General features: G+C 40.1%; 1 protein-coding gene across 6 annotated transcripts in view; it reads right to left on the reverse strand.

Annotated features, from left to right (window-relative positions):
* The window catches only part of LOC124135960 (nebulin-like), a 118,180-nt gene that overhangs the window by 71,337 nt on the left and 29,272 nt on the right, over positions 1–17,571 (reverse strand). For all 6 annotated transcript variants that reach the window (XR_006861286.2, XR_006861285.2, XR_006861284.2 and 3 more), the window contains exon 2: positions 403–497. Coding sequence is in view for 1 of the 6 variants with exons in the window: in XM_046501678.2 (XP_046357634.1) it covers positions 403–497 (95 nt within the window). In the remaining 5 variants the exon portion in view is untranslated. The remainder of the gene's footprint in view (positions 1–402; positions 498–17,571) is intronic.

Here is a 17,571-nt window from a genome sequence, read left to right on the forward strand (position 1 = left end):
CCAGCTATATGAGAGCTGTCTGCAAATAATCAAGTCTGGACCAGACAATCCAGTGATTGACATCATAGGCATCGATCTACGCAATTGGGATACGATAACATGCATCAACCAAGTCAGCAAGGCTAACCACCTGATCCCATTATTCGCCTCTTACGCCAAGCATAGTCACCTTTTACAGCAGGCATGGGTTGCTGAAGACCTATTCTACCCCAGATCTTCATGGGTAAACAGAGGTAGTCCAAATCTCACTAATCCTGAATTTTACCAGTCTCAGACTAGCCGACTCATGCTATTTTTGGACCCTGTAAATGCCCATTGGGGGAGCTCAGTAATGAGGTGACAGAAGACAATGGACAAAAGGCAACAGCATGAGCTGCTGGGGCAGAAGAAACATGTACTCACGCATTGCAATATGGAAGTTTATCATATCCCTTGTAGTTCTTCATGTTTAACGTCATATTGCAAACTTGACATTTAAAACATGCTTTGTGCCACACCTGCAACAGAAGAACAGTATTTTGAGCATACAAATGATAAACAAACTTACTCAAACATAAAAACCTAGCAGACTGGTTTAGAAGTAGTGAGTATGGTTTCATCACCACATTTAGCACCATTCTAACATAATCAAAGCAGGTGACGCCAGAATCAGGCTTCACATATTGTACCTATGTAGGGAATCAAACCTGGGCATTTGATAAAGCAAGCAAACACTTCAACCACTGGGCTACCTGCATGTTTTAGATCATTCTGCAGTTGGAGAAGTACTGATTAGGCTTCACTTCACATGTTAAGGGAAGCGTTTGAGTAGGGTCACTTATGTTTTGTTTGCTTGTTGTATAACACCGTACTCAGCAATATTCCAGCTATATGAGGGTCACTTATGACTTGTCATAGACAGATTCCAGCAGGGTGAAGGCAAGACTTACACAAAAACACCAGATTAACAATTGTAACAATTGTAACAGTATATAAAATGCATTACTCTTCTGCACTTGCAAGATCATAAAGAAAGCTTAACTGAACTTGTAAACAAATCGGATAGATCAAATCGTGAAAATAATGACCAAATACATTCAAGTAGATTTTTGTTTAAAGCCGCACTAAGCAATACTCCAGCTGTATGACAGCGGTCTGTAAATAATCGGGTCAGGACCAGACAATCCAATGATTGACATCATGAGCATAAATCTACGCAATTGGGATACGATGACATGCATCAATAAAGTTCCCATTAGTCGCCTCTTATGTCAAACATTGATTGCTGAAGACCAATTCTAACCCTTTAGCTAATGACAGACAGTCCATCTGTTGCGTATGTGAGCGAGTTTGGTTTAAGGCAGCGTTGGACAGTATTTTTAAGTCATATCACAGCGGGTCAGCTTGATTTGGGAAGAAAGCCCGAAGTGATGCAGGCCTTAGATGTTGACCATTACAATGAAACCCTAAAGCATAGGTATGAGGCTGACTAAGCTTGAAACATAATTGGAGCGAACCATGATTCAAACTGATGATCATAGGTTTCCGGCACGCCTTAGGGAGTCCAACTATTGATCTAGGAGTTGTTGCCAGTGATCGCCATTTGTGCCCAACTATTCATTGGTGTATCAAGGAGTTATTCTCCTTTCCACAGTCTGGCAGTGAAACACAACTAGGTCAACCATATGAAGACCAAGTTCTACCTGTAGCCTTATCCCCAGGGCAAGTGTGACATGAGTAGCACATACCGGTACATTCCAGGAGGACACAGAAGCTAATTCCAACAGGTCAGACCGCCAAAATAGATTCTTCAGAACAGATTCGGAAAAGAATCAGTTTACACACATCGTAAAAGTGATTGAAGAATTATTTTACAGAAAAGATTAGGGGGCACGTGTGACCAAGTCGTCGCGATTCACTGTGCATAGTTGCGTTCCTTGGGCACGCCAGAAACCTATGATTATGGGTTCGAATCCTGGTTTGCCCTGATTATGTTTCTAGGTTTGTCAGCACTATACCCATGCTCATGGGTTTCACAGAAGTTGCAAACATCCAAGACCTGTAACACTTTGGTCTTTCCTTCCACATTAAGCTGACATGCTGTGATATAACTGTAATACTGTTAAAAGTGGCCTTAAACCCAACTCACTCACTCACTCACACAGAACAGATTGGGAAAGAATCAAGTTTATACACATCGTAATAGTGATTGTGAAATGAATGGGTGTGTGTGCTGTTATCTGATTACCTGATAGATCACATATATTACCATGGTATAAAGCATTACCTTATGATTTGACATTGTTAGAATATACATATTTTCTATTATGCATATATTTTTAGTATGTAGAATAATATTGCCACTGTTCTTCATGGTATGTCATGCAATAAATACTTGATCTTATCCTACCTTTCAAACCATTGAACAAAGTACCACAATGTACCAATACTTAGACAATGTCTAATATAGCCTAAACAAATCTTGACCTAAAGAATTGGTTCCCAAACACATGCCACAAGTAGATTTGATGTTGCGCCTTCAGTGAGTGAGTTGGGTTTTAACAATATTCCAGAAATATCATTGTAAGGAATAGGTCTCAAAGCACCGATGTTGGGAATTGAACCCAGGTCTGAGGTGTGACTAACTGTGATTAACAAACACTGAAACCACTAGACTATGCCTCCTCCTCCCCCCCACCCCCCAAAAAAGCTTTCTCTCTCCCCCCTACCACCACTCTGATGCAGCCTTAGAGGTTGTACTGACCCTGGAGGTGATAGGTTACTGGCGGCCTCCAGAGTGGAGAGGTCAGACCACCGACAGTCATTGATCAGACAGTTAAGGCAATAAAGATGTACCTAGACTACAACTGCAGACAGAGTTTATGGCAACTTGCCATCCACAAATACATTTTTAGACCTCTTCAATCTACTATTCAGGTAAAACCATCTGGAGAATGTCAGTGCCGTGGTTTGATATTCCCTCAAGTGGTGGGTGGAGAGAGGTCAAGGACTTTTCAATAACTGGGCACAGAAAGATTTTGTTTATTTTTAAACACCACACTTAGCAATATTCCAGCAGTATGACGGCAGCCAATCTATTATCAAGTCTGGATCAGACAATCCAGTGATTGACATCAAAAAAAGAAAGAAGGCTATCCTAGGCACTAGGGCTGGGATGGGTAACTCGGGTACTCGTGTACTCGGGTCGGTGGGTACTGAGCAGGACCCGGGTACCCACAGGAATACCTGGACCCGTGGTTAGTCACATGACATATTGCTTTATGACAAAACTTATCAAAAACTCTATGGTCACACTACAAGTCACTAATGTTCCCATTTCTTTCTGACTATGCATGCATTCCTTCTGACGTTTGAAATATAGATAAAACTTCATGCAGTAAACTTCAGTGTATGCATGACCAGATCGTTTTATATGTGTATCTAAATACATTTTGCCAGAACTACGGTCAAACCTTTCCCAATCTGACAGTTTGTTCCTATCTCTTGAGGCCTACAGCGGATATCCGGGTTGGGTCGGGTAATAGGGGTTGGGTACCCGGGTAGTAAATGTTGAATAGTCCCAGGCACTGGGTAGAAGATCTAACATTTTTTTCAAGCTGTGTTTGGTTCCACCTGCAAAGCTTTTGTATGCATTTTGGGGCAGAGGTCTTTTTGCTGAACAAAACTTTCTATCTGTCTGTCTGTTTATAAGCTATTACCACAAACAGATAATTCCTACATCATGATCACATATACAAATGTACAAAAGTAAAAAAATACAATCATTAAACCTAAATGATGACAAGGTTTTCAATTCAGTTTTCACACTCACACACACACACACACATGTACGCACACTTACTTACTTACTTACTTACTTTGGAGATTTAACGAGCGCTTTCCGACTGATGCGTATTTCGCACACGGGCCCGGCCAGGCCATTTAATGTGTTTCCGAAAGGGGCGAAAGTGGTGTGTGCAACCCAAGAGGGGGCTTTAGGGGTTGCTTATATAGAATTTGGGAATTTTGAGATTTGGAATAGATGCCGATGGGGTAGGGGAGGAGAACTAAGGGAGCTGGGTATGGTGGATGTTTGTGTGTTTATGTAATTTTGATTTGGTGGATTATAGTGTTTTTAGATGCGTTTTATTAGTTCCATTTTGATTAAGAATACGCCTAAGGCCTTGAAGTTTTCTAGTTTATTTTGTGGGTTTAGTATTGCTTCTAGAGTGAGAGCCTTGTTTAGAATGATCAGTTATCTTGTTTAAGAGGAAGTGTCTCACCATACATGTAACAAAGTCTATGGTAAAAGTGGAAGCAATGGGTAAGTAATAGTCCTGTGCATCAAAACCCGTCACTGCTCCAACATCATTTTTATTTGTCCATTAAAGCTACAAAATGTAGAACAGGGCAATGCTGTATTGTCTATTTGCTTGTGGGTATATTTGGCATTTCAGAACTGGCAAGCTGGGTAGGTAAAGCTGGGCTCTGTATCGTATTATACTTATATATCCCACTGATTTACCCACCTGAACTAGAAATACAAGAGACCAGTGAAACAGCCTCATCGGTTTCATATTTAGATCTGAGCAGAAAGGTTCAGAAAACCATCCACAGAAGACTGTATGACAAGAGGGATGACTTCAACTTTTCAATAGTCAACTTTCCCTTTATGTCGAACAATATTCCAGCAGCTCCAGCCGTTGGTGTCTAGTTTGACAACTGTTGAGGTACAATCAAGCAGGCTCGTACCACAAAGATTTCCAAGAGTGCCATAAAACTCTTGCTCAAAAGTTGTTTGATCAGGATTACAACATTCAAGGCCTCAATAAAGCTTTCATATGGTTTCATGGAGGACATTTCGAAAGGATATTTTACACATCAGCAAGTTAGTGAGTAAGTTGGGTTTAGCCGCATTTAAAATTATTCCAGTTATATCACAGTGTGTTAGCTTAATGTGGAAAGCCCGAAGTGATGCAGGTCTCAGACATTTACCACTACGATGAAACCCATGAGCACAGGTATGGTGCTAAAAAACCCAGAAACCTAGAAATATAATCGGGGCGAACTGGGATTTGAACCAACAATCATAGGTTTCTGGCATGCCCAAGAGACACCATTCTGCACAGCGAATCGCGGCGCCTGGGCCACCCGTGCCCCCCCCTTACGCATCAGTGACGAAATGCAATTCCTTATCCCATGGTTTTTCAGGTGAATAATTTACTTGCCTTTGCATGTGTTTGTAACATGTGCCAGGACATGCTCACTGAGATCATCACTATTTGATAGTTATTCAGTGATTTTGTCACATTAATTTACACACAAAATTATCAATCATACTATGATTTCAATCTACCAGTTGCTATCAATAAATCATAGAGTTACCAATTACAATCAAATTCTGACAATTTTCCGGGTAGCTAATATTTGGATATATATCATTTTACATGTAATTATATATTCTGTACACGATTATCAATCATACAATGCTACCCATCATTAAGTTGGTATTGCAAAGTCATAATTTTCCCAATGATAACCTAGTTTTGACTCTTTTGTTGGATATTTTCATTTCCTAGTTGTCAAATATGTCAATGTCAGGAAACAACCTTTGATCCAGAAACAAACTATTTTAGTCAGCAGTTTCTAGGTGGCTCAGTTTCAAGGGGCAAACAACAGGTTTTCCTTTATTTTGACCTTTTTTCATCTGTGGGGGGAAAAAAAAGGGGAAAATGCCCTTTCAAAGTGTATGTACAATCTATTGTCACCAACTGCTTCACCTACCATACATGGCTGACACACGCTACACACAGACAGCTATCACACTACTGTAAACATCATCATCACACATATCAGGATTTATATATCAGCTATAAATACTCGCTGCAATCATCCCTTGCATCCTTGCCAGCCCGCCCTCTGCCCTTTAGAATCCCTGTTCGATTTGTAACTGACTACAGTTGTATTACATGTTAAACATGATGGTCATTTATCCTATAATATTCTTCATGGATTGACTTTTCAGAGTTTATGTTTTCCTACACTATATTATATCACGTACCTTCTATGAATCCTGTTCAATTGTTTAATTATTTAATTGATAAGTACTATTTGTCAAAGCAAAAATAAGTTGTAATAAACAAATATTTGCCCACTTATTATTAAAAGGTATTGTTAGAGTAATATCATAGATTCTTATTTTAACAACGAAACTTTATATATATTTTTAAAAACACCCAAAAAATGAAACATCAAAATATATTTGGTGACTAACAAATATACAAACACAAGTCACAACTCTCAAATAATGCAACAATAAACTGAAATGTATGTATATAAGTACAGTAAACTATGTTTATAACGAACACGCTTATAACCAACTTACTGATATAACGAACTTGTTTTTTAGTCCCGGCCATTTGTTGCATATATGCTGTATATATGCTTATAACGAACTACAGTTATTACGAACTAAAATAAGTGGTCCCTTTGAGTTCGTTATAACCGTAGTTTACTGTATCCAAATACCCTAAGGTGGCAAAAATGTCCACTGTACAATGGTTTGTTGTTTAAAGCAGCACTAAGCAATATTCCAACTATATGACAGCTGTTTGTAAATAATCGAGTCAGGACCAGACAATCCAGTGATTGACATCATAAGGCATCAATCCACACAATTGGGATGCTATGACATGTATCAACCAAGTCAGCAAGCCTGACCACCCAATCCCGTAGTCGCCTCTTATGACAAGCATGGGTTGCTGAAGACCTATTCTGGCCCGGATCTTCACGGGTCCCACTGTACAGTGGAAGTATTTGGAACTGTATATAAAACAATTGTTTAGAACTGACCTTCAATCAGTTATGATCATTTGTCTTGCATAATTTCACCCTGCATCTTGGTACATTCAACCTCCTTTAACCAAAATAACATTGATCCTGCTAATATAACTTGTTTTTTTGCAAGCTATACTCCTTTTCTCATACATTTTTGCAACTTTGAACACTGTGTGATTTGTTTTATTAGTTTAATTGTGAGTCAGTATGTATGGTTTTATGCCAATTGTTTGCAATATTCTAGCAATATCAGGAATATTCACACATTGTACCAATGTGAGGAATCAAACCCGGGTCTTCGGTGTGATGAGCAAACACTATAACCACTAGGTTACACCACCGTCCCCTAACCTATGCCAGCAACTTCCTTTTGTTTAGAGGTTGGCTGGCTGTAATTAACTCACTTCTATTTCCCCCTGTTCCTTACAGGTCTACTACACATAAGATTTACACCAACACAGTTCAACAAGGTCCATCTATTGTCACGTAAACAGCCTAATCCCTCCATGAGTCAAGGCATGTTGGCATGCATTACTTATGTGATCCAGGAAGTGATCTGACGGGAGCTAGACATGACCTAGCGTTTGCATATGCTGGATATAATCAACACTCCCCCCCCCCCCCCCCACACACCTCTTACCAGTCGTCCATGGGCTTCTCTGCCTCCCAAAACCACTTCCATGCTAGTACACCTCTCCCCCTCCCCCGCCCCCGCCCCCCTCCCCGCCCCGCTTACTTCACAGCTTGTGTACAACCCCCATATCCCCATCCCCACCCCACAGCATGGGCAAATCTCCCTCCTGGACCCCTACTACTTGTGTACCTTCCCCATCCTCAGCAATCATGCCCAAACCCCAACTTTGAACTCTACAGCTTGTGCACTTCCCCTACCCCCAAATTCCCCTACCATATCTCCCAACATGTCTAATCCCCACCCCCACCCCCACCTCCACCTCAACAGTTTGTGCACCTCATTCCAGCTCCACAGGTTGTCTGCCATCTGCTCCTGTACATTTCCCCCTTCCTCAAACAACATGCCTACTCCCTACAATGAACTCACATCTTGGGCACTTCCCCTACCCCATTGTCCAAATTCCCCTACAGGTCTCTCCCAATATGTCTCCCCACCCCCACCTCTACAGCTTGAGCACCTCTCCTTCCCTTTCTCCCACACCAACAGCTTGTAAACCCCCACAACCACCCTCCTCAATGGCCTGCAGCCAACCCCTCCCCTGTCATGTCCTGATATGTCAAATCCCCACCCCTAGTGTCTGTCTCCGACCCTAGAAATTAAAATTGAAAAAGAAGTCAAACTCAAGTCTAGAATGATTTGGCAAGTCTAGATTGCCTCAGCTTTAGGCATGAAATTAAGGATTGTTCTGGGCTCCATTCAGATGTTATTTTTTCATTTTGCAGATATATATTAAATAAGATAACTTTCTTCCTGGGACTAAATGTCAGTCTACCCCACCCCCACCTCGACAGCTTACGCACCTCATCCCTTCTCTGAGCTGGTCCACCATCCCCTCCTCTACATCTTCCCCCCTCCCCACCTTCCTCTGACATACAATTGGAGGATGCAATTGTATCATAAACAACCTTAACTTAGAATTTGGGAGTGGAATTTTCTCACATATCCTCATAATCTTACTAAATAAACAAAAGGGAATAAAAACAAAATGATAAGGTTCTCACCCAGTTTGTCCATGACATAGGTCAAATGAGGAAAATGTTGTCAGTTCAGTAAGTTCATATAATGAGAGCTCTACCTCAAGGCTCAGGACAATACGATTTTCTACCCAAATCAAATTGTAGTCATTTATCAGTTAAGTTCAAGGACTAAATATATTGCAACATGTGGGCGGTGATCAAGTATACACATTATCGACAGCTACCTTGTCAAATGTAATCAGTATCAAGCTATTACCTATGGAAGACAGCCTGGGGTACATTACAAGCATTAAGGAGAGATGAAACCAGCCTAGAGCTTTGTAGAACATCAGTAACAGACACTGAGACAAGAATAGACATGTGAAAACTATATGGTAGAACAACAGCACCATCGGGAATCTCAAGGCACTGCAGTTAGCTATTAACATATGGTGGGTGTAGGAGGTTGTATGGGATAGAGCTAGAGTCTAGACTGTGTGATAGCGAGAGAGAATAGGGTTTATTCCTTTCATACAAAAGTTTCATCTGTTTCATGGAGGAATAAACCAAAATGGGATTCAAACTTGGACCTCTGCTTGACTATAAAGGCACTACCTACTAGGCTGAATTTTTGTTTGTTTGTTGTTTAAACAAAGGTACTCAGCAATATTTCAGCTACATCACAGGGGTCTGTAAATAAATCATGTGGAGCTATCGATCCAGTGATTGACACCATGAGCATTGGTCTATGCAACTGCGACTGCAACCCGATGCAACAACTATGTCGCCAAGGGTGGCCACCCAATCCTTGGCTGTGAATACCAAAATGGCCTCCACAGTTAACAAGGATAGTCCTGCACATACTCCTGTGACACCCTCTTTACCTCACGATATCATCATTGCCACCAGTGTGCAAGCAGCACACAAATCTAGAAAATGTTCCCTCTCACTCCAAATTTAGTTACATTTATATTTTGGTGTATGTCTTCAGGAATGCCATCCTAGTGAAGTGGGAAAAGGTTTATGACTGACTTAATATTTCCCAGATGAATTTACTTTTGTTTACTCTCATTGGTTCGAGATTGCAGACCAATGGAAAAGCGTCCCAAAATGGAAAAACACCAAATTAAAGTTCACTCTTATGAGCAGCATCCCAAATCATCAGGACACAATGAAGCACAATCGTCCAGGACACAATGAAGAACAATCATCCAGAACACAATGAAGCACAATCGTCCAGGACGCAACAAAGCACAATCATCCAGGACGCAATGAAACACAATCGGCCAGGACACACTGAAACACAATCGGCCTAAAAGCTATAATTATTAAAATGAATGAAGAATTTGTTTAATTCTAATTTGAGAAATTGAGCTGACATTTGCTGCCAAATATGGGGCCTCTGAGCAGGGTCAGATTAACCCCTGCATGCTACAACCACCTCATCCTCCTATCCACAGCTTCAGCAGATACTGGGGGCCTACTCTGTCCCAGAATCAACACTGTGACATTGGAAACACCTCAGGATAAAACTGCAGTTTATACAAGCATGATCCAGTGTTGTATGTGCACACATGGGAACACTCCATTGTTCCTACGCCACATAGGATTCCAGCTTAGAACAGGTCCCAGCAACCTATGCTTGTTGCGTGAGGTGACTCAATTCAGATACGGTGACTTCGTTGATTGGATGTCATCATACCCTGACCGCATGGATCCTTGCTAAAATTATCAATCACTGGTTTGTCTGGCCCGAGTCATTATTTACAAGCTGTCATCATATCGTGTGTCATCAAACAACAAACTTTGTTCCTATGTTGGTTTCCACTTTGCCAGTGAGCTCAGAAAAACACAACTGACAGCAGTTTATTCTGATCATATATGTGCAAGTGCACAACATAAGTATGAATCAAAATCAATATATGCATGTATCCGTCCATGTCCTTTGGTTTGTGTAGTGTTAAACTGCCCTGACAATGGCTGCACAATATTGCAATGGTATATTTCAGACAAACAACAAAAATCTTTTTTCTCTCCATCATCCCTGCTTGACTAGGCTTCTCTGCGTACCAACAGCCGGAGCAGACACATGTTTGTGGGAGCCTAAACAGGTTGATGGTTTACAAGCTGTACCACATGGCTCCTCATAACATCCATCACCAAAGTTCCTCCACATGTTCAGTGAGAAGCTTGGTCCGGGAGTGAAGTTTACACTTTCATAAAACAAAAGTCACCTTCAAAGTCTTGTTTACTCCAGAATCTGGGCATCTACTGAGCTAAATCTATGCTGGTTCTTTTCTGCCTGGTATGTCTCCCAGACCCTTGAGAATAAATTAAAAAATGAATCCAACTCAAGTCTAGAATTATTTGGCAAGTCTAGATTGCTTCAGCATTGTTCTGGGCTCCGTTTGGATTTTATTTATTATGTTATCAACTGTGTGCCCTGCAAGAGCAGAGAGAATCTGATCTACGTATCCACTTTGCTGTTAGGTGATTTAATGTTGTTTTACACCACATTAACCATTATTCCAGCCAAATTGCGGTGGTCTGTAATGACTCAAGTTTGTGACAGGCTACATTGCCTAATGTAACCACTAGATCTCTACATAAGGTACATAAGAGTATTCTTGCTCAAAAGGAAATTGACAGAACACACCCCATGATATCAAACACTGAACTTTTTGCCAATGTTCATTTATGTTGTTTGATGAGATGTTCTCACTTGAATAGTTGTAATGGAAAATTTGGAAAATTTGAGAGCAATATCTCCAACCTCATTCCAAACATTTCCCTGCTTTTAATTACATTTTCAAACTGAAATAGCAATTTAGATCAAATTGCAAACAAAGAGATGATTCAGGACACAGTTAACACGACTTCATGCCCACTATTTTCGCCAACAATAAGATGATCAAGGTTCATATGTTTTGCCCTGAATCAGAAGCTCAGGGTTTTACATGACGCACAAATGTGGAGAATGGACGCAGAAAAATAATATTCTCCATCCCTTTGGACACACAATATTCATTGTAGCTCTAGCGCATCAAGAGCAGTAAAGGGTTTCTGTTATTTCATCCATCAATCATGTCCACTGTCCACATGATCATCTATTCATATAGGCTAATTATCTAAATGTACATTACACTACACCTTTTCATTACTTTACAGGACCCTCTTGTCTGCAAGGACCCTTAAAATGAAGTATTTGTAAGTCAAGGTAAAACCCTGGAAGCTCACCTTTTGTGTTTTCAATCCAAAATAAAACCATCCATAAAAAAATTGCATGTGACAAATTCACATTTCACAGTACGAATCAATAAGAATATCCTTACAGAGACAAGTATGGAGTACTGGGGACCACTTTTGTCCATTAATCCCCACAGGTAGACAAGCCTGGGATGTGAGGGACCAGTTTCATCCAGCTATCCCAATAAAGAGATGATTATGGAGTACTGGAACCTTGTCCTGCAATGTGACAAGAAAAGCATGGAGTTCTGAATACCTATTCTATCCTCATAATCCCCACAGGGAGACAAGCATGGGATACAGGGAGGCTTGTTTTGTCCAATAATCCCAGTGGGAGATGATTAAGGAGTACTGAGAACATATCCTGTCCTGTAATCTGACAAGAAGACAAGTGTGAGGTACCTCTTCAGCACTATGGGGGTTTGAGGTTATACCCCACACAGCACCAAAGAACCTTGAGACTACAGGATATAAGGGCCAACAGCAGAAGAACAGCAGCATGTCTGTTTTAGTACATGATTCTTCAGCTATGTAGGATTATCTTATCCAGAGACATTCCCCCATCAACAGGTGCCCCCACACCTGCATCATCAACATGCACCAGTAACCTCAGCACATACACAGCCTGGCATACCTGGATCATTGGGCCAGCAAGGATGGACTACCAGGGCCATGTCAACTATTGCAATAGAACAGTATGAAGAGTACATTATTCCCACAATGCAGATTTCCCAGCATCATCGGCACAGATTGCAGGGAAATGTGTTGTTCTGACTCTGATATTAAGTTACAAAACATAGTCTTGATTGAGCTGCACATCACTACAAGCAGCGTTACCACCATTACATTGGATATGACCAAAGTAATGGGTTCACTTCCCAAGGAATTATAGAAGTCAGTCTTTCTACCTCAACAGGTGTTTTGCGTGGAGGATGTTATCAACTGCAACTGACATCATCTGTTGAATGAACGCGAGTGAACAGTGAAACCGTGTCAGTCCAATCCCAATGGGTGAGCACCTTAACCACTATAGGCTAATCCTTATTTCAGGAGTACAGCCAATGGGCTTCAGACACTGTAACTATGTGGAAAATCAAACCCAGGTCTTCATGTTGCTCTAACAGCTAGACTTCCCTACTATCTGACTAAGGCTTTGACAATTCTCAAAGTATCTATGCTCAACAATACTCTGTGCCAGTACCAGTGTATGGTATCATGAGGTCATGATTCCTGTAAACTGGGCTCGTATAATTCTCTAGTCAGCACCTGACAATGTCTCTTTCTTTTCCTTAAAAACGTTTTTTCACATTTGCCAAATTTACGTCAAGTTAGGATTAAAATTGTCTCAGAAACAAAAATCTAAATCAATCAAGCCTTATTACTAAGAGTGTACTCCAAGAGATTTTGTCACATATTTATTTCAATTGTTCAGATCAAATCAACAAGGGTTACTTCATACCCACATTGGAAATGTCTTCCCAAGTGAATGATATTTTTATTGTTAAAGCCCATGATTCACTGCTTTTAACCATGACTCACGAGAAGCTAGCCAGCAAGTCTGGCTGCAATTCATTACATAACTACCTCATATCACACTGTAGGTCGACGAAACAGTTTTATTCTGACAATGTAATACTAAGGAAGAGATTTTATTGATGTCAACTTTTTTTATTATGAGGAACACAATGTTTCGGAGTATATGCTTACTCCTTCATCAGGTGAATATAATACTACTTTCTCACAACTGAGTTCCGAATTAGCACACTTGGTAAGTCAGGTCAAGGTGAGCAGGAAGTATTTGTACTTAACATCTTCTTATTGGTGCTGTCTATTATATACCGGTTTATTTGTATTATTGAAAGATGTTGTTGGTTGGTTGGTTGGTTGTTGTTAAACACCTCACTCAGCAATATTCCAGCTAAATGACAGCGGTCTGTAAATAATTCAGTCTGAACCAGTCCAGTGATTGACAAAATGAGCATCGATCCACGCAAGTGGGATACAATGACATGCATCAAGCCATCAACCAAGTCAGCGAGCCTGACTACCCGAACTTGTTAGTCGCCTCTTACGACAAGCAGTCACCATTTACTATTGAAAGAAACAGATAAGGGATCTTATGGAAGCTGCCAACATCATCAACTTTTTTTATTTCTCCACCCAAAAACATATTAAAACAGGTTGTACATTTGATGTCTTCTTAGTTAAATTGTGTTTCTGTTTGTTGGGTACCCTAAAGTATGAAAATGACCTTGCTTTAACACAGCTTTGAGCAGTATTACAGTCATATCACGTTGTGTCAGCTTGATGTTGCTGCAAAGTAAGGCAGGTCTCCGATGTCTACCATTTTGGGGAAACCACAAACAAGGGTATGGTGCCAACAAATCTAGAAACTTAACCTAGGCAAATCTGGGAACTGAACCCACCATAATAGGTTTCTGGCACATCTAACAGTTATGATATAGAACAGCATGCATACATGATTCTGCCCTGTCATAAGCTATATATACACTCTCACATAATGCCAATATATTCATGTCTGCAACTATAAGTAAAAAACTGACATTTACTTCTGAAGAAACTTGTCATAAAAATCTCTGAAATGTATTCATTCATTTTGAAAGGAACAGTCAATATACAAAAGTGACACCAATAGATTAACATGACATTACTCCATTTCCATAAGTGCAGAAAAGGTCATGGTCACCCTCCAGCAAACACAGTTCAACCATCTTGCTAACATTTCAATACCTCAAGGTCATATCTATTCACTCATGCATAAACCTTCAGATACTACTTTCCTAACACGATGCAGAACAGTTAAACAGCATCTGGGATATGTATGACTGACACACTCATATTTGTTAACTTAACTGTGAACATATGAGCAGTTTTGTTTTTTTGTTTGCTTGCTTGCTTGTTTGCTGTTTAACACCACAATCAGAAATATTCATGATGGTGGTCCGTAAATAATCAAATCTGGACCAGACAATCCAATGATTGTCACTATGAGCATTGATCTACACATTTTGGATATGAGGCATCAACCTGGTCAGCAAGCCTGACCACCCGTACCCTTTAGTCACCTCCTATGACAAGCTTGTGTTGCTGAAGACCAATTCTAACCTGGATCTTACGAGCAGTAATGAGTAAGTTCTAATCAATGCATAACTTGTCATGATGTTTAAATAATCATGATAATGAGGCATACTTCCACTGTGCCAAAAACACACCCAAAAGCATGTTCAAAGCTATACATTATTACTCCATTCAATGGATATCATTCTCAGCTCCCTTGGGAGTATACAACCGAACCTGCCAGTGGTTTCTAACTGAAGACTGCATATCTAATAATCATAACAATATTGGAACTAGCTAGGTGAGCTAATAAACAAATAGCATTTCTAAACACTGTAATCGGGTTTATTATGAGTGAGTTCGTTGGGTGTAATGACTCTTTGAACAGATTCAGTTATATCAGAGCACGTTAGCTTAAGAAAAGCAATATAAAGTAGTACAGTCATAACTGTCTCGAAAACCTTGGAACCAGAGAAATTGTTCGACTATCTGGAATCAACACATCTGACTCGACTTTTCTTACCTCTTAACCAGCTGTCAGACAACTGAAAGCAATCGTACCACATCGTGCATGTTAAGTGAGTAACACTTATTTATAAGAAATCAGTTTCCAGTCTTTGACATTTCATGCCGTATTGTGTTTGGGCCATTCTACTTGATACAAATTCTAACTTGTGTTGTTACAACATGCGTTTGACTTTGTTTTAATTTGTTTTTAACTCTTGAGGCAACTGGGAATTCGATACACATCCAGTTCAACACATCCAGGGATAAATACAGCAAGAGTTTGCCAGGACCAGGATGTGACTTTGACACAAATTTCGACACATTTAAATTCAAGACAACTGCAGTTGACCGTAATATCAGCTTGGTTGGTTGTTTTTTTGTTTAACGCCGCACTCAGCAATATTCCAGCTATATGACGGCGGTCTGTAAATAATCGAGTCTGGACCAGACAATCCAGTGATTGACATCATGAGCATCGATCCACGCAATTGGGATCGATGACATGCATCAACCAAGTCAGCGAGCCTGACCACCCGATCCCGTTAGTCGCCTTTTATGACAAGCATAGTCACCTTTTACAGCAAGCATGGGTTGCTGAAGACCTATTCTACCCCGGAATCTTCACGGGTCTCCGTAATATCAGCATAAAGTTAATGTTGACACACTTCAATTAGATCTTAAACTGGTTATGGACAAGTTGACAAAGGATTTGAGAATATGAATAGAACAGAGGGTATAGCGTAACAAACACATGGTTGTGATTCCATGGCTGATCAATGGTCATATTGAACATGTCTCCACATTTTTAACAATTCGGATCTGTTTCTCTAGAGCATGCTTTTCATAATTTACCTGTCAGAACGTCTGGCTTTTCTTATGATGTATTGATAAAGACATCAATTGAGAAATGTCAGTGAATGTTGAGGAATTGAATGTTGAATGATTTATCAGATTTATACAATCATACTGAAGACTTGTTAATTACAAACGAATATTGTAAATAAGCTTCGACAGACCAAAATATTATGGACACTTGCAATTATTCCCCGATAACCAAATGATTATTTATCAATCATGATTGATCAACAGGAAACGCCACGACTGCTAATAGGCAGTCAATAACACAGTAACATCTGCAGGGGAAACAATTGTGTGTCACAAACAGAGGTCATGACGACCCATTTCACATGACATACATTTCACGACCCACAGTAGCAGCCTTGATGTAGTATTTGAATCCCTAGAGTTTGGTTTGCCGAGACTTTCTGTACATATACAGTATCAAGAACATGGATCCCAAGTGCTCCTAAACTTGGCCTGTCCAAGGAAGGTGCCATAATCAATGGTCGGAATTTGAGAGTGACTAAAAAGTATGATACTTGGTAGCATCCCAAATGCCGGTTACTGTCTACAGCCTCTTCAAGTTGGAATGCCCCCAGTTGGCAAAGTCTCATCCTATTAAAAAAACATAGACCATGCATAAAGGGAACTGCAGCATGGAGCCGTACATCACCTACAGCGTGGAGGGGAACATCAGCACAGAGATGTACATCAGCATAAGTACAGAAGCATGCACAAAAATAGTTTTCATTCTTTTGAAAACTATAAATCAGACATATGCTTGTTACTGTCAGTTAACATTTGACAGAATCTACCGTTATTTGCAGCATCAAGAATGACATACATAATAGGAATTACAAACCAATGTGACCTTGTTTTTTCAGAGTTTGACAACTCTAGTTTTTTTCTGATAAACAGGTCAAAGGATTTTACAAACTTGTCTCATCCTAGTCTGTCTTACAGACCCTGATACATTTATATCAACTACAGCCCATGCAAGTCTATAATGTTTGGCAAGTCTAGATTACTGCAGTATCAGGATGAAGAGAATCACTGGGCTCCCTTTTTATTAGATTTTTATTAAGATAACTGAACAACTGTTTTTTCTGTATGATATGTTCATTTCAGAGACTATATGTTAGTCTAGTCTCATCCCTATGAAGTAAATATTATGCAGTCTTAAACTCTCAAATATGATCCCTATAAGTAAGTGTGGAGTCAGACTGTTCAGACTTTCCGCTAACCAGTTGTATATTACTGATCCTGGTTTATGTTAACGGGTGATGTGGGGTTAGGTTTAATTTTGTGTTCAGCTTCAAGGTTATTGCACTTAAATAGCGACGTGCATGCACGTGTGTGTGTATGTGCGTGGTGTGCATGTCTGCTTGTACTGGTCTGGGCTAACGCTGGTTATATAATGCTAGATCACTGCGA

This window comes from Haliotis rufescens, unplaced genomic scaffold (genome assembly GCF_023055435.1).
Source record: "Haliotis rufescens isolate VD_foot unplaced genomic scaffold, xgHalRufe1.0.p SCAF_4, whole genome shotgun sequence".
In the NCBI taxonomy this organism is placed as follows: Eukaryota; Metazoa; Mollusca; class Gastropoda; order Lepetellida; family Haliotidae; genus Haliotis; species Haliotis rufescens.